This window comes from Mauremys reevesii, linkage group 27 (genome assembly GCF_016161935.1).
Source record: "Mauremys reevesii isolate NIE-2019 linkage group 27, ASM1616193v1, whole genome shotgun sequence".
NCBI lineage: Eukaryota > Metazoa > Chordata > Testudines > Geoemydidae > Mauremys > Mauremys reevesii.
Genome location: NC_052649.1, coordinates 6,092,673 through 6,116,585, shown reverse-complemented (window position 1 = coordinate 6,116,585; position 23,913 = coordinate 6,092,673). Strand labels below are relative to the sequence as shown.

The 23,913-nt window shown below is 54.4% G+C and overlaps 3 protein-coding genes and 1 long non-coding RNA gene across 6 annotated transcripts; 2 read left to right on the top strand and 2 right to left on the bottom strand.

Moving 5' to 3' along the window:
* Positions 1-477: 477 nt before the first annotated feature.
* On the bottom strand, positions 478-8,415 carry LOC120392015 (P43 5S RNA-binding protein-like). Of its 3 annotated transcripts, none has more exons than XM_039516290.1 (9): positions 8,055-8,415; positions 6,411-6,511; positions 5,716-5,809; positions 4,531-4,619; positions 4,111-4,184; positions 3,635-3,724; positions 2,519-2,763; positions 1,905-1,958; positions 478-1,510 (listed from the first exon to the last, which is right to left on the bottom strand). In XM_039516290.1, exons 1-9 carry the CDS (start codon positions 8,055-8,057, stop codon positions 1,190-1,192), a joined length of 1,071 nt encoding a protein of 356 aa, XP_039372224.1. In that variant the 5' UTR covers positions 8,058-8,415; the 3' UTR covers positions 478-1,189. The 3 variants fall into 3 exon arrangements, with proteins under 3 accessions (XP_039372224.1, XP_039372222.1, XP_039372223.1); XM_039516288.1 differs by lacking the exon at positions 8,055-8,415 and adding an exon at positions 6,991-7,229; XM_039516289.1 differs by lacking the exon at positions 8,055-8,415 and adding an exon at positions 6,991-7,229 and having other exon boundaries at positions 3,644-3,724.
* Positions 8,416-8,544: 129 nt separating this feature from the next.
* On the top strand, positions 8,545-11,613 carry LOC120392016. The gene is made up of 3 exons (XR_005591546.1): positions 8,545-8,635; positions 9,347-9,461; positions 11,464-11,613. It is a non-coding gene; the product is annotated as an uncharacterized LOC120392016 (long non-coding RNA).
* LOC120391999 lies at positions 11,614-14,270 on the top strand. The gene is made up of 2 exons (XM_039516268.1): positions 11,614-12,558; positions 13,991-14,270. Exons 1-2 carry the CDS (start codon positions 11,614-11,616, stop codon positions 14,189-14,191), a joined length of 1,146 nt encoding a protein of 381 aa, XP_039372202.1. The 3' UTR covers positions 14,192-14,270.
* A 3,306-nt stretch (positions 14,271-17,576) lies between these two features.
* Positions 17,577-22,609, bottom strand: RPL19 (ribosomal protein L19). The gene is made up of 6 exons (XM_039517041.1): positions 22,458-22,609; positions 21,222-21,328; positions 19,979-20,101; positions 19,614-19,734; positions 18,961-19,071; positions 17,577-17,773 (listed from the first exon to the last, which is right to left on the bottom strand). The coding sequence occupies exons 1-6, from the start codon at positions 22,547-22,549 to the stop codon at positions 17,650-17,652; spliced, it is 678 nt and encodes a 225-aa protein (XP_039372975.1). The 5' UTR covers positions 22,550-22,609; the 3' UTR covers positions 17,577-17,649.
* Between the last annotated feature and the right edge of the window lie 1,304 nt (positions 22,610-23,913).

Genomic DNA, 23,913 nt, shown 5'->3' with positions numbered 1-23,913 from the left:
TCCCACCCCTCCCCCCTTCCTGCCAACTCAGCTGATCCTACTCACTGCTCAGCAAATGAGCATTTAGGACAGAGCTGTTTGCTGGGCACTCCAGGGACTACCCACTTCAGCTCCCCTCCTCCCCAAGCCGGCCTGTATCTGTGCCTGGCTCCATGCACCAGAGCGGGCACAGGAGGTGGCATGAGACAGCTCACCCATGCTGCAGCCAGGGGCTGTTCCCCCCCCCCCCCCCGATTGCAGAATCCCACTCCCCAGGACCCGTACATGGCACTGGACAGGCAGGAGAGGTCTTGCTTCATGGTGTGTCACAGCTGGATCCACCACCATCCACACCCTCACTGCCACTCCACTGTGCAGCTGCAGCAGCCAGCCTGCCAGCCACTCCCTACCCCCAGAGCCCCTGCCCCGGGAGCTACCCCCTGCCCCAGCATAGGGTCCCACTTCCCCTGGGTGACCTATAGGGGGCTTTACCTGTGCAGCATGGCCCCTGCCTCCTCAGAGGGTGGAGCTGGAGACCCCCCCCCCCCCCAGAGGCTGGGGAGGTGCAGGGGAGTGGCAGGAGAGGTCAGTCTGTACCATTGACCAGAAATGGCTGCAGGTTCTAGCTCTGCTCCACGACCACCCCCCTCCCCAGGGTTTGGGGCTGGCTCTATCCATAGCAGCTCCTGGTAACACTGCCCAGGAAGAGCCCAAGGCAACCCCCCAGCCCTAGGAACACAGCTGGGGGTGTGGTTAGCACCTGGTGCCACCCCACCAGGCCCTGGGGGGGTAAGAGGAGGAAAGACCAGAGGAGACAAGGGCTCAGCTTTCCAGCAAGCGTTTATTGCCCACAGCAGCACCAGCTGGAAGCGCTTGGCCCACCCGTCACACCTGCAGGTGGGCACAGGCCAGGCACCCCCCAAACCCAGCCCGTCCTCGCAGGAAGAACCCCACACACTCACTGGGGTTGGGGACAGCCCTGCCCCCTGCTTAAACTCAAGAGACCCTCTACCAGGGGGAAAAACTCAACATAAAGGGGAGGTTTGTTTGCCCGGCTGGGCCAGTTCCTTCCTGCCCCAGGGAGCTTCCCCCTCCACCCATTCCAGGAGGGGATTAAGAGCTAAAGCAAATACCAGCCAAAAGCTGCGTATGGCCCAGCCTGTGAGCTCCAGGCCCCCTGCTCAGTGCCGGGCCAGGTGGGATGTTGGCTCTAAGCCGCCCCCTGTGGCCCGGTGGCCGGGGGCAGCTGGAAGAGGGCGCTGAGGTTCACCTCGGGCTCCACAGCATGGCGGCCGGGGCGCTCGTTGAAGAGCCCCGACAGGTCGCTCTCCAGCTTGGCCTTGACCCGCAGGAGCAGCATGTGGCCCAGGCGCCCGGGGCCGTCCTCCCTCGCCGGGAAGCCTGACCGGCTGCGCTTGAGCCGCACGTAGAGCTTCTGGCTGAAGAGCCGGCTCAGGTTCTCCTCCACTAGCACCCGCCGCCGGGCGCCCAGCCGCTGCTGGTTCTTCCTGCTGGGCCGGCAGCGCTGGGGCTGCAGAGAGATTAGTGGGGATCAGGGCCTTGTTCCCCCTCAGGCCTCAGGGGCTCCCCACCCCAGGCCCTGCTCCCCAGCTCAGCCACACCCCCCACCCTCTGCAACCCCTGCCTCTCCCCAACAAGCTTCTACTGCAAGTGCTGCCAGTGGAGCTGCAGCCCCAGAGTGCTCAGGGCAGATGCCCCCTGTGGCAGCTCCGATGGTGGTTTGATGCTAGAGGGTCTTTCCCAGCTAACCATGTTTGAGCAATGGGGGGGGTCACACCCCACTTCCCCACTGGGGTAGAAGGATGGAGGCCCCCCTCCTGTTTGGGACCAGACCCCAGCTTAAGTGAGATTTTGCTACTTCAGGAAGGGCCCGTGACTGACCCACTCTGGCATAGGCCAGTTACCTTCATTTTCTTCTTTGTGGGGTCATGGACTGTCAGGTGCCGGATTAGACTCTCCTGCCCAGGAAAGAGTGAGTCAGTCACCCAGCACAGACCCCTGCTCACCCCACTTAGAGACCCCCCCCCCATTCAAATACTTTAGGGGAGACTGGATAGTCTAGTGCAGTGCCTCATGGGAGTTTTAGTTCTATTTCCTCCTGATCCCTGTCTCCACTATGGGCCAGGGTCACCTGCTGAACTACATCTCCCATGAGGCAACTGCTCCCCTAATCTGAGGGGGGGGAAGCATCATGTCATGAAGTGTAGTCAGGAGCCCTGCCTATAGAGACCAATAGGAGCATGAGCATGAGAGACACAACTCCTACTGAGGCATTATCACATTTCCCATTAGGTTTATTTGTTTTTTGATTTTTTGAAAAAAAAAAAAAAAAAAAAAAACTTCCTAGAACTTTCCCATGGAAAAAAGCCCATTTTCCACCAGCTCCATATACAAACCATTCTGCTGTAGCTAGTAGAAATGCCTAGAGCCAGCTCTATGCCCCACAGCCCCCCCACCATCCAGCTCTATGCCCCGTGCCCCCCACCCCCAGTGCCTAGAGACCCCGCTGCTTCCTTACCCGCATGGCAAAGGCCTTCTCGCAGCCAGTGAAGTAGCAACGATATTTCAGCAGCTGCAGATGCACCTTCCGGATGTGGCTCTCCAGGTTGAAGATGGTGGTGAAAGAGGCCTGGCAGTCAGCTTTGGGGCACGCCCACGTTGGCTTCGTCAGTGCCCGCTTCTGCTGGCTGTGGAAGGACTTGTGCCGCCGCAGGCCGCCCGGCTTCTTAAAGCTCTTCGGACACAGCTGGCACTTGTACTCCACTGGGTGGGAGAGCACAGGCTGAGCTCCCAGACAGAACCAAACACCCCATCACCCTGGTGCTTCCTGGGAGTTCTAGGGATTCATACCCCCACCCCCTCCCCAGAGAGGAGGTGCAGGGAGAGGGTGACCAATTCCAGCTCACTCTCAGCAGAAGTTACTTGGGAGTTGAGGGATGGTTGGAGCCCATCTCTGATGGGACAAGTTCTACTGGCTGGAGTGACACAGGACTGCCCCAGGCCAGTGGAACCAATATCCGATGGGGCTCTGGATTCCCTGGGGGCCAAGGCAGGGCAGAGGCAGCAGCTGAAAGCCCTCACCTACCCCAGGAGGGCCACAGGTCAGAAGAGGATGGGCAGGTTGACTGAGTCCTAAGTCTGCCCTGCTGTGACTAATGGTCTCTGCTTGCCTGGGGGAGGCGGCCAATCCCGCTCTTAGCACCAGCCTCCAAAGCGAAGTGGAAGCCCCACCAGGAGAACACGGTACAAGGATGCCAGGTGCAGACAGACCGTCCAGGACTGATGGTCAGCAGGACACTGGGGTTTGACCTACCACCAGGTCCCCCATCATTTGGGTCCACTATGAGTCACCCCCACAAGCTACTCATGGCCCCCACCCCTACGGGTGATGCCCAGAGAAAGGGAGACCTTGATTAGGAGAGAAAGGAAGCCCTGAGCTTCTCAAGTCACACTGCATGGAGAAGGGAGACCTCCCCACCACCTGCAGGGGCTGGGAAGGTGACCTCCCGGCCTACTAATATTACAAACAAGTGATTGGTTTGGGATGCCACCCATTCAGTGCTTGCCCAGGGAAATGCAGGCAGACTGGTATCCAGTACCCAGATTGCTTGTGGGGAAGGGCTCCCCTACACACCTGCCTTACCAGGATGCTGCTGCAGGTGTTTCTGACGCTCCGTCCAGGTGGAGGAGACAGTCCCGCAGTCCTGCTTGGGGCACAGGTATCCTGGAAGATTGACATGGAGGAGGATCAGCATGTGCCGAGAGATGCTGAACTGGGCTGGAAGGAGCCACCCCAGGAGTTTCCAGGTGGCTGCTGAGCCTGGCTTGCGGCACTGGTGCCCTGTGCTCAGAGCCACACTCCAGCAGGGCACCTCCCACCATGGAGTTCAGCCCGGTGCTAGTTCTCCAGGCACTGCCACCCTGCAGCCAGGGGGTGGCTGCGCCAGTGAGAAGCAGGAGCTGGCAGGGATGTCCCCATCCCAGCCTGGGCAAGCTGGTGGCAAAGGTCCACAGTGGACAGGGAGCCACAGACAGTCAAGCCAGCAACCACAGCCTCCCATTCAGCAGGTCCCCAACATTCCCCCACCCACTCCAGGCAAAGCCGCTCACCAGCATGTTTCCTCTGGTGAGCTTTCCTCTTGGCAGCGCTGGCAAACTTCATGGTGCAGCCGGGCTCCTGGCACCTGAACAAAGCACACCCCACTCGTGAGGGGAGGGGGCAGGGCTCTCCCTGTGTCTGAAAGGACACGTCCCAGGCTAAGCCAGAGACCCAGCCAATGGGTGGCAGTGAATTGGGAAGGGGAAAGGCCAGTGGATAGGCTGTGCCATGCTGGAGAAGGCCAGTGGTCCAGCCAGCTTCAGTATCCGGCCCGGGACAGCGCCCAATACCAGATATGGCAAATCCTTGGCACTCAGCAGCCATTGGCACAGGCCAGCTCAGCCAGCCTCTTGCGTTGGGAGGTGCTTGAAGCCAGGGGGAGTCTCCTGTCACCAGCCACCCCCAACCTGAGGGGCACAGGAGACACTCACACAAACGGCAGCACTGTGGTGTGCTCGGTCCAATGGGCCCGGAGGGCCTTCTTTTTCCTGAAGGTGCTTTCACAGCCTTGGTAGCTGCACTGGAGGGGCAGGACAGACAAGTCAGCCAGACCCAGTACCCCCATGATGCACTTCAATCCCCCTCCCCTCCAGCCTCCCAGTGCTCCCCAGCCCAGGGTCTCTCATGCACCAGACCAAGCAGGTCTGGGTGGCTCTGGAAGGGTGTTAGCAGCATGGATGCCCCAGGGGTTGATCAGGGAGCTCTGAGCAGTTTAACAGGAGCCTGTCAACATTTGCAGCAGGGAATCAAACATCTGCCAGTGCCGTTTAGAGCAGCCAGCACAGCGGGGAGAATTTCTCCTCTCTCCACTAGCCATTTTCAGGCAGTTTGAGCCGACCAGTGGCCCTGCAAATGCCGACAGGCTGCAAGGCCAGGCAGGGTCAGAGAACAGACCCGCGGCTCCGGCCCATGCTGGGCTAGGCAGGGGTAACAAGCCAGGCTCGCTGGCCCTGGAAGGGCAGAGGGGAATCAATTCTCCAGGCCTACTGGATGGCCTCTGGGGAGGAGCATTTCACACTCCTGCCAGGGGCCTTTTCTGCAGAGCCTTCCCTTGGCATCTTACAGTGCAGCCAGAGCCATGACCTCTGGCGCCCTCGTGTGTTCACAGGGGGAACAGACTCCCCCAGCCTCAGGAGACCCAGAACCCAGTCCTGCCCCCAAGTCCCACTGTTCACAGCTTGGCTAGTGCTGAGGTCCGCCCCCCCAAGACCCATGCACCAGGAGAGGGGCACTGGGATGATCCCCACCCCCTCTCCCCTGGGGTAGCTCCCACTGCCAAGGCTCACACCCCATCAGGGTCACCCAGCAGATGAAGCCCCACCCCACAGGTGCTGCTCCCACTCACTGTTAGGAGAAGGGGAGTAAGCCCAGAGAAGGGACTTCATTGGCATCACACCTTGTGCCTAGGGGGCTATCTGGGCTACCAGGGCAATGGCCCTCCAGGCCCCTAGAGTGAAAGGGATGGCCCAGGCATCAGCACTGCACATCTCAGACCTGACAGGAGTCAGAGTCCAAGAGCCCATTGGAGCCACCTGTGACCAGAACACCTCCCCCCCACTACTCAGCGGTTCTCCCTGACCCCACCTCATTAACACCTTGCCACCAGCATCTACTACCTGGAAGGACTTCTCTGCACCATGCTGGGCCCTGCAGTGCTTTGGCAGATGGTTCTTGGGCACCAAGGCAGATTTGCAGTCCGCATCCAAGCAGCTGGAGAAATGTGGAGACACAGCTGATAGACAGGTGTTAGCACCAAGCCAGCTGGCATGAACCCAGCTTAGCACAGCCCAGGCCAGTTAGCCAAAGGAAAGGGGTGTGTAGTTAACACAAGGCAGGGATAGGTCGGGAGGGTGTTCTGGGTACTAGCTCAGCCCACAGCCTGGCCAGGTCAGTGGCAGGCAGCCCAGCCTAGTGGGTAGGGCACTGGACAGGGAGTCAGGAGACCATGTTCTACTCCCAGGTCTGCCACTGAGCTGCTGCATGACCTCAGGCAACTCCCTTCCCCATTGTGTGCCTCCGTTTCCCTCTTCCACCTTTGTCAGTCTTGTCATTTACACTTATCCCCTCCAGGGCAGGGATTCTCCCACTATGTGGGAGCGCAGCACCTGGCACCATGGGGCCCAGATCTCACATGGCACCAGGGCAATCCAACCTCCTGCTCCCCTCCCCAGGGGGCTCACCAGCAATGACAGGCTCATTCCTGCTCTGAGAGCCCCACTAGGCATCACCAAGGCCCATTAGACCCCCTTGGGGGGCCTGATCAACAGGAGGGAGGAGAGAGAAAGGACAAGCCACCATCCCCCTGCCCTACCTGTTCAGCCTGGCATCACCCTGCTGCAGCTTGGGCGTCTGCAGGGAGCTTCTGCGGCGGAATCCCTTGCCACGGCCGTCCTGGTCACTCAGCGGAGCCGTCTGCAGAGAGATGCCTTGGTGAGGGACCGCGCCAGCCTCCCCGGCCCCTTCACACTCAGGGACAGGCCACGTACAGCGTTACAATGATTGAGGTGGGGGGGATGAAAGAAGTCCCAGACCAACATGTGGCTGAGACAAGACACCCAATGCAGGAGGGCTGGTAGCCAGGCACTGGGGGTCATCCAACCATGGCTTTGCTACTCAGGAGTGCAACAGCCCAGGCTTACAAAGGGTTAATCAGCTTGTCCCCCCACCCCCCAGTCCCATTCTGAGACAGCTCCTCCACCTGCCTAGATCTTTCTTACTTCTAGGATGAAGAGAAGCAGCCAACCCACCTGCTCAGACAGGTCAGCCATGGGCTGACTCAGGCAGCTCCAGGGCTCCTTGCCACAAGGAGCCCAGGTAACAGGCTCTTGGGAACCACTGAGCAGGGCAGCCCTCTCCCCACCTTCCCAGGGGGGAGGGGATCCCCCTCTTACCTCCTGCACATGCACAGCAAGATGCTTCTGCAGCCGCCTCTCCTTGCCAAACACAGCACCACACTCCTTGTGGGGGCAGGTAAAGCGGACAGAGGCCAAAGCAACCCCAAGGGAGGTGCTGCTTCCCCCAGCCACCTCCTCCTGCAGCCTTGCTTCAGCCATGGGGTTGGGGTTTTGCAGCACCCCTCCCTCTGCCTGGAATACCCTATAGCCCCTCAGTTTGTTGCTGAGCTGCCATCTTTATACTCTCAGCCTCCCAGGGGGCTGCAGCTGACTCCCATCCCATCAATCGGGGGCTGAGCGGGGGAGCAGGGTTAATGTATTCACATCATTAGTGGAAAGCTGGCAGGGGTGGAGCCGGACTCGGCATCCCCTGCAGCAGGCTTGAAAGCAGAGGGCCTGGGGGAGCAGGGGTTTAGGTGGCTTGTTTCCATTTGCTTCAAGGAGAGTTAGGTGCTTTGCCTGCTTTTGAAAACTCCACGAGGGATCACGCTGCACCTATAGAAGCTCCTGTTGGGGGAGATGGGTCCGAAGCAGCACCCCCCAACCCCTCCTGCAAGTTGGTTCTGAGCAGCCCCACCACTGCAGGTGCACATAATCCAAACTCAGCTAGAGATCTAAATGGATCAAATCAACCCCCAGCACCTCCCTGTTCTACCTATTGGGTTTCCGCCCGCCCACTGCTAAAGGATCCCCCCCCTCCCCAGCCTAAGGGGAGGATCTACAGGACCTCAAACACCTCCCTGTTCTAGGGCTGGGGGTTGGACTCTGAGTCAGGAATTCTCAGCTTGGGCCCATCTGGTGTGATAAGGCAGCATGGCCCAGTGGTTAAGGTGACTCAGGACAGCTGCGTTCTATCCCCAGCTTTCAGAGTAGCAGCCATGTTAGTCTGTATCCGCAAAAAGAACAGGAGGACTTGTGGCACCTCAGAGACTAACAAACAAATTTATTTGAGCATAAGCTTTCGTGGGCTACAGCCCACTTCATCGGATGCACAGACCGGAACATACAGCAAGAAGATATTTATAGACACAGAGAACATGAAAAGGTGGGAGTAGCCCTACCATGAGCTGTCATCAGCAGGAGAAAAAAAACTTTTGACGTGATCATCGAGACGACCCATTAGCTTTGCCACTGGCCTGCTGGTGACTGTGCCTTCCCCACTCTGTGCCTCAGTTTCTCTCCCTATAAACCGATACTGACTTCCTTTGTACAGGGCTCCGAGCTACTGGCATGACAAGCCCTGCAGGTGTCGGGTAAATCCCTCTCCTGCTGTTTCTCTTCCTATCTGTTATCCAGCTGGATTGTAAGGCCCTGATCCTCAGAGGTATTTAGGTGCCTGACTCCTATGGATTTCAATGGGAATTAGGCACCTAAATACCTTTGGGGATCTCTGCTTGAGCTCTTGGGAGTCGAGCTGGGCTCTCCCTGCATCACCCAGCTCAACAGAGCTCCCCCCCAGCACCAGCACAGAGGACTCAAGGTGCTAATGTAATACACATCATAGAGAGAACCCTGGTTTTGCTATGGAGACAGCACCCTATGGGGAGGCTTGCCTGCCCCTTTGTGATGTCAGGCTGGGGGGGCAGGGGGAGGTTGTCTCCTGCTCTGCTGGCTGAGGATGAAGGAAGGAGCTGGGAAGCAGGTGCTTGGCAGTGAGAGTGGGAGAGGGACAGGGATTCTGATCTGCAGCAGCCCAGGGGTTAAAGGGACATGGATTGCAGTGCTCAGCGTTCGTCCCACCCTAGTGATCTGAGCACAGGCCCAGGAGTCAGGAACTCCTGGGTTCCATTCCTGCCTCTGACACTGATTCGCTGAGCGACTTGGGGGCTAGTAACACTGTGCCTCAGTTTCCCCACAGGGCTGGTAATGCTGACCTGCTGTGGGCATTAATTCGTTCATTAACGAACAGAGGTTTACAGATGCAAATGGCAGCACAAGTCCCCTTCTTTCTGCATTGAAAACATGCCAATTATTAGTGGGAGGGGATGGCTCAGGCACTAATGGGATCAGGAGATTATTTGCCACTGGATCACCAGCTTGGAACCAGGCCCAGAGCCTGCAAGCCGCCCCTTGTGGGTGGATTCCCGCACACACACAGAGCCCCAATCAAGGCATAACCTTCCCAGGGATCCTGCTGTGCTTGGCCATCGGTGAGTTGGGTGCGTGCTGGCCCAGTGGGCCAGCAGCCCCACCTCCAAAGCTGCCATCAGAATTGCCGCTAACTGGCCACCACCTCGGGACCCTCCACAGGGAGCCCCAAAATGGAATGAGCCTTGGAGACTGGGGCATGCTGCCCCCACGGCTCAGGGGATGGTGCCCCAGCCCCTTTCACTGATCCCAGTCCCTTCTGCAGAGTGAGGATATCGTCGTGGTCCTGGCGTGGAGCTGAGAATCCCGAGCACGTCGCGCTGGACCTCGTCACGGCTGGAGCCCGGCGCAGTGATACAGCCACCATGGAAGGGGAGCTGGTGAGGAGTTGCTTGGACTAAGCTGTGCAGTGGCCATGGAGCCACAGAGGATCCTGGGAGGGATGGAGGGAAGCAGGGGGGCCGTTTACTGACTAGGCCGAAGCCTGAGACTCAAGCATGGGTCGTGGGTCTCCTTTTGTTGGCCCCACTGCGCTGCATGGCCTGGGGTCAGACTCCTCCAAAGTCCCATCAGGCACTAGGCTGGCTACTTTCCTGGTGCCAGCTCCATGCGCCCACCTCCCAGGATTTCCAATACAGCCAGGGGCAGGGGGCAGAGAGGAGGAGGAGCTGGGGATCGCCCTCGTCCTACAGATGGGGAAACTGAGGAAAAGACCCGCCCGGGCCGAGTCAGCGCTGGAGGTGGGGCCGGAACCCTTGTCACGGCTCCCGCTTCTGACTTCGCCTCTCACATCTCTGATGTCAGAGGGCAAAGGTCGTGCCACGGTGGGCCTCAGTTCCGAAGCGTGGCAGCCCACGTAGCAGAGCGAACTTCCCAGCTGCCTCCCCTGCTAGTTCCTCGCCCATTCAGCCTCTCCAGAGTGCCTGGGTCTGAACCCCTTTCTCCATCGGCTTTGCCCCAGCTGAGGTGGAGTGGCCAGGACTAACCAGACGGCTCCAGCTCAGGCCACCACATTGATCCCTATCTTGGCTTTAGGATATTCTATGAGCTATTTCCTAGCCTGTTCCTCATGCCCTTCACATCCTGTTTGCATTCCCAGCTGCTGCTGTGTTTCCACTGAGTGATGTCCAGGTCACGGCCCAGCAATATGTATGAATGGCTCAGACTGGTCCTTCCAACGCTGAAGGTCACCCAGGCAGCTGGGAATTGCTCTTGCACTAGGTCTCAAATCCCCTGAGCTCCAGTGGAAGATGTGTGTGTGTGCACACACCTTGTGATCAGTCACTGGGGAAAGCAGCCATTTCTCTCTCTCTCTCTCTCTCTCTCTCTCTCTCTCTCTCTCACACTCACACACACACACACACACACACACACACTTTTGTGATCAGTCATAGAATCTCAGGGTTGGAAGGGACCTCAGGAGGTATCTAGTCCAACCCCCTGCTCAAAGCAGGACCAATCCCCAATTAAATCATCCCTGCCAAAGCTTTGTCAAGCCTGACCTTAAAAACCTCAAAGGAAGGAGATTCCACCACCAACCTAGGTAACCCATTCCAGTGCTTCACCACCCTCCTAGTGAAAAAGTTTTTCTAATATCCAACCTAAACCTCCCCCACTGGAACTTGAGACCATTGTTCCTTGTTCTGTCATCAGGTACCACTGAGAACAGTCTAGATCCATCCTCTTTGGAACCCCCTTTCAGGTAGTTGAAAGCAGCTATCAAATCCCCCCTCATTCTTCTCTTCTGCAGGCTAAACAATCCCAGTTCCCTCAGCCTCTCCTCATAAGTCATGTGCTCCAGCCCCCTAATCATTTTTGTTGCCCTCCGCTGGACTCTTTCCAATTTTTCCCCATCCTTCTTGTAATGTGGGGCCCAAAACTGGACACAGTACTCCAGATGAGACCTCACTGGGGAAAGCAGCCATTTAACACACACATACACACTCACACACACACACACCTTGTGATCAGTCACTGGGGAAAGCAGCCATTTAACACACGCGCACACACACACACCCTTCTGACACAATTGGGCCTTTAGTTGAGTTTATTTTCCTTGGCGTTCTCCAGGGGAGGCCTTTTCCTTGTATTTCATTGGCCATAACGCTGCCTATTTGTATAGCTTGGCTGGGTCCTGGAGTCCCCGCTCCACCTCCCCACTGGCCTAGAGAGGTTGGAAGCCCTAATGCTATCTCAGTTAACAGAGGTGAAGTCCTTTGTCTTTGGAAGGATAGATTCACTTGTGACTGGGATGTCTCCAGCCTGTAGCACAGACATCCCCGTCCCCTGACCTGTGCTACACACTCGACCCCCCTGCTTCTCCAAGCCCCGTGTCTCCTGACCTGACCTGGAGCTCTGCTCTGGTTTGTTCCTCTCCCTCAGGTCGTAGAAGATATCGAAGAGTTGGACATAGAAAAGGACAAACGCACGGAGATGACGTCAACTGACAGCCATGACGACGGCATTGGGGTGCTGATGCTAAACCTCAGCGGAGAGGAGGAGGAGGAGGCCTCACCCGAAGCAGGCCACCCCATGGTCCCAAAGGCTCCAGGGGAACATCTGACCTGGGTCCAGAATGATGACAGCCTGGAGCGCCTCGTGACGCTGATGTGCGACCTCTTGGATGTGGTGTGGACTTTCGGGGAGCAGACCAGAATCGTGGCCGCCAAGCAGAACGCCGGCTCTGACTCGCCAGCCAGCTGCCGGGGCTCGGAAGAGGGAGTCCCTGAGGCAAAGGGTGCAGAGCCGGCCACACGCTTGCCGTCTGGGACCTCAACCAAAGAGGCCCTGCTGGCCACAGAGGATGAAGCGCAAGCCAGCCTGGCAAAGACCCTAGAGCCCGGGGACCAGAGGAGCTACAACATCATCAGGTGCCTGATAGGGGGAAAGAGCCATTCCAGAGGTGAAGATGACACAGAGGGTGGGTATGAGCGGGACCAGCAGGGGGCGACAGCATCACCCGGCGTGGATAAGAAGATTTTGCCTGAGAACGATTTCAATCAGCCGAGAGAGGACGGGGACCTTCTGCTGCAGGAGGGATGGGGCAGCCTGTGGGTTAGAGACGAGGAGGTGCCACCCTCGTCAGGTAGGGCTTCCCGGTCCTTCCCTCCAAGAGGCATCACCTTCTCCTGGCTGACCGGCTCTCCCAGCTTGGATTTCCCTGGAGCACAGCAGTTCAATCCCTCATCTGAAACCTCTCACGAGACAAGGGCAGAGCCTGGGCCCAGCGGGTGGCTTCGTCCCAACCCTGCCTGTCAGCTCTGCAACGATGACACAATTCATCGCCTGGGGGGCTTCAGGAACTTCGGACCCCCTGACTTGAAGGGGCTGGAGGAGGAGCTAAGGCAGAAGCTCAGCAGCTGTCACAAGTGGGGAGCAGACACACAGGGGACCGTTTTCTCCAAGGCAAAGAGGGTGTTTTCTAATTATTGCCTCTGCCCTTCCGGGGACTCCAGGGCACAGGCCTTAGCAAGGAAGGTAAGGAAACCACTGGGAAGCTGTATGCTTTTCGGCAGCTGCATTTCGAATACGGCCATCACCGTAGAGTCTGGGCAGCCTGTACAAACGTAGCAGGACGTCATTCTCTCTCTACAAAGAACTCCTCTCCCTCCAGCTGTGTCAGGCCTTGGCTGTTGGCAGCTCTCATCCCTGACCAGTAAGAAGAGGCAAATCTATCCCCTGCTAGGGGAAAGGCTGGATTAGACAGCCTTGTGGTTTAGGCTGGGGATCTGGGTTCAGTTCTTGGCTCTGCCCCAGATTCCCTGTGTGAGCTTGGCCAAGTTGCTCAAGCATACTCCGTGCCTCAGTTTCCCCACTTGTAACATGGGGATAATAATCCTTCCTTTTATCCACTCTTTATCTTGTCTATTTAGCATGTGAACTCGTCAGGTCAGGCATTTCCTCTTACTCTATTTACGTACTGCGTCCAGCACAAAAGGATCCCCAGTTTGTGTGCCTCAGTTTCCCTATCTGTAAAATTGGGATAATAACTCTTCTTTTGTCTGTCTTGTCTATTTAGGTTGTGAGCTCTTCAGGGCAGAGATTGAGTCATAATATATGTCTGTGCAGCACCCACCACAACAGGGCCCCAGTCCTATATAAACAGTAACAATCCTCACAGCAGGCTGAAGAGGCTGGACTAGGAATAACATTTAGTGCTTTCATAGCACCACCCATCTAACAGGCTGGGAGCCCTTTGCAAACACTAATGGATTTCACCCACTGGGTCGGGGCTCAGAGATCAGCCCCATTGTACCCAAGGGGAAATTGAGTGCCTCACATAGAAAGTCAGTGATGGGACCAAAAATACAACCTAGACGTCTCCGCTCTGTCCTGCCGCTTCCAAAGTGAATGAAGCTAAATCAGGAAAAGGCATTTTTACTCCAGACTAGAGTCCCACGTGGGGAGCTATTGCGGAATAGTTATTCTGGAGTAGCTATGCCGGTCAATTTCCCCATGTAGACACGTCCTTAGGAGTCTGTCTTTCCTAGAGTCCCAGACTTTAAGGCCAGGAGGGACCATTTGGATCATCTAGCCTGACCTCAAGCCTAGCAGCAGGCACCTCCCTCAATGCATCAAGCCCAGATCTTGTGGTTGAGCTGCAGCATAATGATTAAAAAGGCATCCGGTCTTGGTGCGAAGGCTCCAAGTGATGGGGGAATCCACCACCTCTCTAGGCGAATTGTTCCAATGGTTAATCCCCCTCATTGTTAAAAATGCCTTATTTGTAGCCCAAACGTATCAGCTCCCAGAACCGGTTATGCCTCATCGGCTAAAGAGCCTATTTGACATCTTCTCCCCATGTAGGTGCTTGAGCCTCCTCTGGGACACACTAATAGTCTGATCTTCTTCAGGTCTGTGAGCAATTCAGCCTTCTGAGCTGTAACTGTCTTTCCTGTGGGACTTCTAGGCTGTTCTCCGGGAGATCGCAGTGGCTGCCCTTCAGAAGACGACGCTGGTCGGCACCATGCCCTCAGCCCACCTGAGATGCTCACCCGCCCTCCAGGCTACGACCTCTCAGCACAAGCATGGGGATTTCTTGCCATTGTTCCTCCAGTGGGCTCTCCAGAAGCTGAAGATGTTGGTTAAAAAGACAGCCCCCAAATCCTAGCTGAGACGCTCCTTCCCAAAGATGGCTGCCACCTCTATTAAAAGATCAGCCCCACCATTAAAGTGAATGATCTCCTATAGCATGGGCCTTTGAAGTCTTAGCTGCACTGATCACAGCAGCTGTGACATTAGATGAAATGTTCTCATTGGCTTTTTGCCTCCGGGCCACTAACAGCGGGGGGCGGGGGGAAAGAATCAGTGTGACCCACCCTATGCATGGTGCTTCAGGGTGCACAGAGCACCTAAAGGGGCTGAAGAAAAGTGGCTTTGCTGCTTTCATGTAGGCAACCTGAAATGTTATTTTATCGCCTTAGAAATGACCCTGTCCTGGTCAGTGGGAATCTCCTGTGCAGGATGCAGAGGGGTGGATGAGGAGCTCCCATAAACTTTCAGCAAGGGGAAGAATCTTTAAACACATGTAACTTTCTTCCCATGCTTCAGAGTTGAATGTTTAAAAACCTAATGCTGGGATGCTGAACTCCCGCAGCTTAGGAGTTGCAGGTGCTATAGGCACTGAACCTCCTCTGAAAAACAGGCCCAGAGTTTTATGGGCTGGAAAAAAATATCACTTCCTCCCCCAGTCACGTTTCACTTGTTGCTCTGGTTCTGTAATGCAATAATCCTCCATAGTCTTCCGAAAAGAACAGCGGACATGTGACCTGAATATTTAGTGGCAGGAAAACAGGCAGAGTTTAAACACCTCTCTTTCCCTTAGCTGGTCACCCCGGGGGCCATCTCTAGCAAGTCCAAAGCAACACCCTGGTCTTTGCCCCAGCTGCTTGGTCTCTAAAATGAAGGTCTCCGGCCCTGAAGCTCCTACAAGGGGAACTCCCATGAGTTTGCAAGAAACCCTGATGCCTGTTGTCTTACTAGACTGCACTGCAGAAAGAGGCAAAGATGGTTAATTATATTTGATCTCATCACACGCCCGCTCAGCTTTTCCTAGGGAGAAGTCTTGTTCCTTTGGAGCCTCAGGGAAATCTCTGGCCAGCTGCTGAGGAGCTGAAGTTGAAGCTGAACGGGTGTGGTTTTGAAGGCTACTATTTGGGATGCATACGATGGAAATCAAGGCTGGTGCACTGGGAAGTGCTTAGGCCCTTTCGCTTTCTTCACAGGGGAGGCGACCCAACCATGCAGTCATCGCAAGGAGGAGCTTGGCTGGCATATCCCATCTGCTCTGCATGGATAGCAGGGATCTCATGATGTGTTACTTGGGACTTTGCCCTAGTACCTTTTCCCAGCATTCCCTCCCCCACAGGGAGACACGGGAAACACCACTCTGTGCCATTTAGTCACTGCTTCCTTTTCTGGGACGCTTGGGATTCTACAGGGTGGAACATAGACTCTCCAGATGCCTGTGAAAGAGCATCACAGACTGCCTGGGTCAGAAATATGCAGAATTTTAAAAAAAGGGCCATAAATAGGCTGCAGAAGTGGTGTCATCTGCCGAGAGCTGGGCTGAGCTCAGACCCTGCTAGAATGGGCATTCTATGCACATTTAAAGCTCCTCACTCAAACTGTACCTCTGATTGCGGTCTCCCCCACACTGCCACGCTTTCACGGTCAGGTTAGGGTCCAGAGAGAAAGATGATCCTTTGCATCGCACTTTGACCCTAAAGTTCCAACCATGGCAGGCTGGGATTTCTACAGCTGTATTACTCTAGTGCTCACTAGATGGGCTGCATAGCCAGCCCTGCCAACGGACATGCTCCATTTATGCACAGAACAAGCTCCCACATGCTGCCCCGCTAGCTAGCGCCTAGAAGACATGAGAAGAGATTGTCCTTGGCCTCTAATGAGATTGTCAGTTGGGGCAATTTAGGACGTGGACCCTTCTCCATAGATCAAGACCTGATTTCAGACGGATCCTCACCCAGGAGATGGGGAGGTACATACCGATCTTGCTCAAACTTTTAGGAGTGTTTATGAAAAACATTAGGGTAGTTGCTTGGACCTTTCTCCCCTCCCCCCCCCGCCCCAAGAGACCAGCTCGCCCCCATTTCCTCCCTATATATGGCCAAGGGGGCAACTGCCCCCCATTGCACCTATAACACCCATCCCTGAACAGGGAGAAGGGAAGGAGCAACCCTAGGAGGGCCCTTAATTCCCATGGTTTGTTGTGGGCCTGGACTGCCTTCCCAGGATGATCTTCCCTCCTCCCCTGCAGCACGAGGGTCCGACAGGAGGCAAGCTGCAGCGAGTTAGTGGGGCACTGGATTCCCTGCCCAAGCTTCAGGCTGCATGTTGTGCACTAGCTGCCTGCGCAGACCATGCTGGTGCACTCTAGGTACCCAGAGCATGTTAACAGCCCAGCAGGGTCTACACGGGACTGAAGCTTGGGCAGGGAATTCCACAGCACACCAACTCCAAAGGCAATTGCTGCAGCTTGCCTCCTCTCAGACTCTCACCACGCAGTCTGAGCATGCCATGGGGGTGGTGGAACAGAACAGGCCCCCCATGGCCACAGTGCTATACGGGGTGTTCATCAGATCCAAGCAGTCATGACACTTATTTTGTGTCTACATACACATGCAAAATTAGCTTTGCTTTAAGCCTGAATTAGTAATTTTGGAATTACATGTAAACAAGCAGGATTACTGAAAATTTAGGGAGGCATCTCTGCATGTGTGGTTTTACCTAGACGTGTCCTGCTGCTTACCGAACACCAAATGCTCACAGGCCAAGTGCACATCTGAAGCAAGCCCATTTCCCCGTTCCTCAACAATCAGGTCTGTAACACTGTGGGTACAGATTCTTAACACTCTCCTTTTGTGTGTGTCCTTTACCAAAGTTTGGGGCTGTTACAGGTACCCATCCCCAGGCTTTGGACAAGCTGTATACGTTCAATGAAACATTTTCCCCCTTGGATCATACCATGGGTAATGAATAACTGCTTCCCCCCCGCCCCAGCAGGATTTCTGCACACAAAATCCCAGACTGACATTTGCTTAGGAAGGTGCCACTTGGCTCTAATTTTCTACCTGGTCTGAGATACTAACTACACTGCAGGGATGCAACATGTGCATGGAAGGACTGCTCACACTGGTTGATTCTACTGCATCTTGCCTGCAGGGTCATCTACAAAGGCTTCTCCTTGTAAGCCCATTCACCCCCAGCTCAATGATCTTCTGGCTGAGTGTCCCTTTGCCCTGTTCCTAAACCAGGAAGGAGTCTCTGTACTGACTAGATGCACCCCATAGCCTTGAAAAGTTAAGCATGCTGCCTCCCAACACTTTCAGTGCAAGTTATGAGCAACTTGTCCAGACCTGTATGATAGAAAGTTAAGTTTTACTGTATTGCAAGAGGCACTTGTACCCAGATGGCAAAAGCAACTCAGCACGCTGGAACCCTCAACTAGGAAAGGAAGTTAGACATAGGCCAAAGACTAGGTTTGGATGTGGAACGTTTATTAACACCCTTTGATGGAGAGCACTATGTACACAGAACAGCCACAGAAGGTTACTTCTTGGTTTCCTCCTCCTTGGAGAGAGTCTTGATGATCTCTTCCTTCTTGGCTTGCAGACGTTCTTCACGGCGCTTGCGGGCTTCCTTGGTCTTGGACCTGCGAGCTTCGGCCTGGTCACTGAAGATGAAAATAGGTTTCATGAACACACAGGATGTCAGCCTCCAGCAGCCCAGATAAACCCATGCAGCTTCTACCTGGGCATCATCCCCCACCTCTGACTATTTTTCTCCAGCCTTAGGAAGCCATTGTAGAGAGATGAGGAGCAAACACGCATTTCACAAATGCCTCATGCACCATCAACTGCTTTATAGCTGCTGTTAACCAGGTTACTATGCCCACACACCTCCCCACTAGCGCTTTTCAATGTAACAGTCTTAAGTGCAATTCAATATCTTGTTCAGTGACACGCCACTAACCTACTGAGTAATATAGGCAGGCATCAATGGGAGCTACCCTTGGCCAGGATTGGGACTGAAACAGGTCCTTGGCCCAAACGACAGCACAAGAACATGCTGCTGTCTTTACTCCATCTCCAAGGACACCACACAGCAAACTTGTTAGAGTGCGCCCTTGAGATCTTGACAAAACCGATCAGTCCAGTGATTGAAGTTAGAAAGGGAAAATAATGCATGATCTGCCAGAACCCATTTGTCCTTCAATTGTCTTAACTTCACCCCTTCTTGAGAATGGAGCCTTCAATGGCAAGGTCTTTGGACAACATTCAGCAAGGGAACCTGCCCATCCCCTGAAGATTTGAGTTATTTCCTGTTTGTGTCACGCAGAAGGGCAAAGCTTGTTTAAAGGGGGCATTCAAGTCATACTTGGATTTATTTACACCATTAAAACCAAGCCGTTAATATCCAGATCATTTGTCAACATTTATGAAGTATTATTTTGTATTCCACTCAGCCTTAGGCCTTGTCTACACATAGTAGAACCCACCTAATGTGAATGCAGTTGTGCTGATATACGAGAACTAACACTGTTCTAGTTTATGAGTTTGCACCCATACCAAACTTACCAGTATATAAGTAAATAATCACAGCCCTAACTGACAGAGCTATAGCAGCATAACTGACCAGGCTTGGATAGTAAAGAGATGCTAGTGAATTTCATTTGTTTCTAGTCAGTTTCACTTTACAGGATGCCACAATAGGGTTACAAAGACATTGGTTCTCTAAGTGCTGCAAGCTCACGGAATCACTTGAACTCATACTGAGCACTATAAAAAGCTCACTTGTGCAAAACTTAAGTCTTGGGCCTCTACTAAGCTCTCAGAATCGCTTTAATAATCAAACACTTACGCCAGGAGCTTCTTGCGAGCCTTGTCTGCCTTGAGTTTGTGAATGTGCTCCATCAGAATCCGCTTGTTCTTGAACACGTTACCCTTGACCTTCAGATACAGACTGTGATACCTAACAAAAGGGAAGGGACAGGGTGAAGTGAGAGCTCACTGTGTTGCAGGAAGCAACACTCGTTTGATGGCGCAAAAGAGGAAATACGAACTGTGCAGCTTCCAAGACACCTTGAGTGACAGCAGTTATGCCTTTTCTGCAGTGGACCACACCGTGACCTGTGTGTCCCAGAGTTTTAAAATGAATTTAACCATCGTGCAGCATCTTAATCTACCACCACACGACTCCCTTGTCCTGCCCTCCAATTTCAACAGAGGAGCTAGTCCCGAGAAGCTCACTAACACCAAGATCATCCTGTAGCAGCTTTCCAGTGCCCTTATCCACTGCAAGGGATTTATCATTTACATAAAAGGTGTGTTTAATCTCTCTTGGCTTTCCCCTTTGGCATCTGTGGGTTCAGGTCCAAGTTTATAGAGCCTGCTGCAAAAGCTTTGTGCAGCAGAGGCTGGTGTATCCAGGCGGATGGGCACCCTGTTCCCCACCCAGATACACCCACCGCCAAAGGAGAAGCAAAGCAGGATTCATTTGGCTCTCAGACTTACATATGGCGGTCGATCTTCTTGGACTCCCTGTATCTGCGAAGCAGACGTCTCAGAATTCTCATTCTCCTCATCCAGGTCACCTTCTCGGGCATACGGGCATTGGCTGTACCCTTTCTCTTACCTGGAGGCAAAGAGAAAGGTGTTACAGAGCTAGAACACAGCTAGTTACCAGTGAGCATCCTTGCCAGTGTGCTTAACACCTCTGCTTGCCTCAAAATCCAAGGAGTATGATTAACAACCCAGCTGCATTACAAGGCCCCTCCTTGGTACATAAGGCTGTCTATAAAGCCACCCTCAGCAAAGGTCTCTAGAACTTGACAGATGTTTAACCCCAGTTATCTAGAGTGAAGCCAGCCATCACTTACCGATGCCCATGTGCCTGCCCTTTCGGCGGGCCAAGGTGTTTTTCCTGCATCGGGCACGGGAGTGAACAGTCACAGGCTTGCGGATTATCAAACCATCTTTGATCAGTTTCCTGATCTGCTGACCTGGAAATCAGAAGAGATGTTCCATGTTGAAGACATCAAATGGAACAGAAAAAGGACAGTATGAGCGAGAGTCCAACACCAACAAATTTTCTTTTTCAAAAGGGGTTTTCAGGCTGGATTACAAATTCTAAGTCAGGGGTTCTCAAACTGGGGGTTGGGACCCCTCAGGGGGTCACGAGGTTATTACATGGGGGGTTGTGCGCTGTCAACCTCCACCCCAAACCCTGCTTTGCCTCCAGCTTTTATAAAGGTATTAAATATAGAAAAAGTATTTTTAATTTATAAGGGGGGGAGGTCACACTCAGAGGCTTGCTATGTGAAATGGGTCACCAGTAAAAAAGTTTGAGACACACTGGTCTAAGTCTAAAGGAATTTAAGAAGATTTTGACCTTCTTTACAGAGGCCCCTTAATTAAGTTTGTTTTCCTTAGGCAGTCCTGTTGCAGTCCAGCACAGGCCTGCATGGGAAACATTCTCCCAGTCACTGTTACTCCATTCAGGTCCACACTGCAAACTTTATAAAGATGTCCTTTGGGTCCAGCTTCTGTCTCCATTCTTTCTACCTGCTGGATCTGCCAGCTCAGTTAACACAAAAGGAAGCCTAGTCTGTGAGAAGGGACAAACTGTCTATTTTTCAGTATTTGTAGTGAACTCTCTCATGTTTTTCTGCTCTTCTAATTTTTCAATCCTGAATCATCTGTTCACCCCTAGATATCCCTGTGTTTGGTGTTTGACTAGAAAGTTGTAACTCCTGTCCCCACAAAGAACATCCACACTAGTAATCACATTCTTGTGTGAATTCTTCCAGTGTGGATTTAGCAGAATTCTAGAATTTGGTCATTTACTGCTTCCAGTTATCAAGGGAAGGCAATTGCTACATGCTTGTAAGTCAGCAAAACCTTTAAATAATCTTGAATATATAAAAAGCCTGTGGAGAAGGCAATTCGGTTTAGCTACTATTAAATTAATCTTTCTACCGAGCCTGTAACAAAGACAAACTGAGATCACTGCATCTTCTGCAATATTCAATAATTAGCTAGGCCCACAAATCATACCAGAAGACAGCACTAGCAAGTCACTGAATCGCCCAGTGCCCATGTTGAAGAGAAGTGGTTACTTACGAGAATTAGCATTGGCAATCTCATTGGTCTCATTAGGATCCAACCAAACTTTCTTCTTGCCACAGCGCAAGACGCTGGAGGCCAGCCTCTTCTGGAGCCTGAGCATACTGAACAAACCAACACACACGGCTTAGAACAGGCAGCCCCCAGTTTAGCGCAATGGCAAATCACAACATTTTTCACTGTTCCTGGAATGCTCAAAATGCAGCCTAGCTTTATTTAAATGTATAAAGGGTCTTTCATCGTAGAGATCACAAAGCCTAATGCAAGCTAATTACATATGGCACTGCTGAAATGTCATCACCTCTGAAGCGAAAGGCAGCAATCACGTGGAAAGCTGGCATGTGGCAAAACAGTGCGAGTGGAGAAATTGTGGCCAGTGACGTTGACCAGATTAAACTCTTATGAAGGAGGTTTTCATTTGTGGCGAAAGCTCAGAGCCGAAGGTGGCGGGTGACACGTTAAACAGAAGATGGGATGAAGTTTCAGTGATTCTGTAGAAGCAGCAAAGAATCCTGTGGCACCTTATAGACTAACAGATGTTTTGCAGCATGAGCTTTCGCTGGCCGCCCAAAAATCACCGGCCACTTTGGAAGTGAGGCCTAGCTCTCAAGTGCCGAGCCCAGCAGACTTGGGCTCCCTTTGCCCCTACCCCAGGGGCGGCTGGTTTCCAGACAGCGGGATCCCCGTGGGGTGGGAACGTCGGGGAGATCCAGCAGAGCGGGGACTTTACTGGGGGCGCCATATAGATCAGCCCCCCCCACCTGTGCCCAGCGCGCGCGCGCCCCCCGCTCCATTCCAGGCTCCCCGCCCGCAGCGCGCGCGCGCCCCCCGCTCCATTCCAGGCTCCCCGCCCCCAGGGCGCGCGCCCCCCCCCCGCTCCATTCCAGGCCCCAGCGCGCGCCCCCTCCATTCCAGGCCTCCCGCCCCCAGGGCGCGCGCCCCCTCCATTCCAGGCCCCCCGCCCCCAGGGCGCGCGCGCCCCCCCCCGCTCCATTCAAGGGGGGCCGCTACCGGATGGGGACAGGGGAAGCGGCTCCTCTCAGCCAGGCCCAGGCCCGGCCTCAGGCCCAGGCCCAGGCCCAGGCCCAGCCGCAGGCCCGGTGCCGGTCGCTCTCCGGAGCGGAGGCCCGGCAGCCCCAGCGTCCACCCCGCTCGGGTCCCGGGTCCCTTCAGGGGCCCAGGCGGCCCCTCCGGGCAGAACCCGACCCGCGGCTGGGCCCGCGCCCCGCTCACCTCATGGCGGCGGCGGCCCTAGCGCTGAAAGGAAAGGAGGCCGCAGCGCCGGCCGCTCCCACTATCAGCGCGGGGGGGGTGGGACGTACCATTCCACCCCTCCGCTCACAGCGCCGCCCCTACGCTCCGATCCCGGCTCGCTCCACTACGGAACAGGAAAGCGCTGAAGGGACCAGAACCCGGTTCCGAGGGAGAAAGTCCGGACGGAACCGGGAGTCTGAAACATATCTCTCCACCCCCCGCGTCTGGGAATGGTATGGTCCGGAGTACAGCGGCGCCTGCGCTATGATCACGTGGGAGTGTTGCCCGGACTAGCCCGGCAGAGGCTGCGCCTGCGCAATGGAGGGGAGCTGCTCAGTGTACCACGTGGAAGGGGGAGGGCTGAACGCATGGAGGAGAGGAAGGGCAGGCGTGGGGTAGTAGATGCTGGCTTAATGGGGGCCAGTAAGCTAGAGGCCTTGGGGCAGATCAGGGCTGGGGGGCAGTCATCATGGGATCAGTGGGGGAGTCCTGGGGCTTACAGTGGATCACAAATTGAATATAAGTCAACAACCTGAGGAGCTGGGGAAAAGGCCAGTATCATAGCGGGGTGTATTAACATGAATGCCCTATGTAAGTCCTGGGCGGTCATTGTCCCGCTCCGCTCGGCGCTGGGGAGGCCTCAGCTGGAGTACGGTGTCCCATTCCGGGCATCGCGCGTTAGGAAAGATGAGGACAAATTGGACTGAGCCCCAAGAAGAGAAGTAAAAATGACAAAAGGGTTAGAAACACTGACTTGCGGAGGAAGGTTAAAAAAATTGGGTATATTAGTCTTGAGAAAAGACTGATAAGGGTCTGCAGATAGGCTAAAGAGGCTGCTGATCAATTGTGCTCCATAGCCACTGAAGGTAAAGGGAGTTAAGCTGCAGCAAGGGCGATTTAGGTTAGACGTTAGGAAAAACTTTCTAACCATAAGGGTAGTTAAGCTCTGGAATAGCTTCCAAGGGATCTTGTGAAATCCCCATTGTTGGAGGTTTTTAAGAACAGGCTGGAGAAACACCTGTAAAGGATGCTGTAGGTTCACTTTGTCCTGCCATAGTGCAGGGGGGTGGATTTGATGACCTCTTGTAGTCTGGTCCAACCCTACATTTCTGACTCTATGCTAGGCTGGAGGAAAGCTATGTCAGATTGGAAGTTAGCCATGGGGTAGGAGGTAGGTTAATGGGGGACAGTAGAGAAGTTATGGGATAAGGTGTGCTATGCTGGGGCCCTGAGCCAGGTCAGGTGTGGGGGTAGCTATGGGATAGTCTATGCCAGGTTAAAGGCCAGCCATGAAACAGGAACTAAAGCTATGGGGCAGGCCATGGTCACAGCTTTGCAGGTAGCCATGGGTCCTGTACGTGCTTGTCCTTGAACTGTAGATGGTCACCACTAACCCAAACTCATACTGTGAATCAATGTTAGACCTAGGAATGGC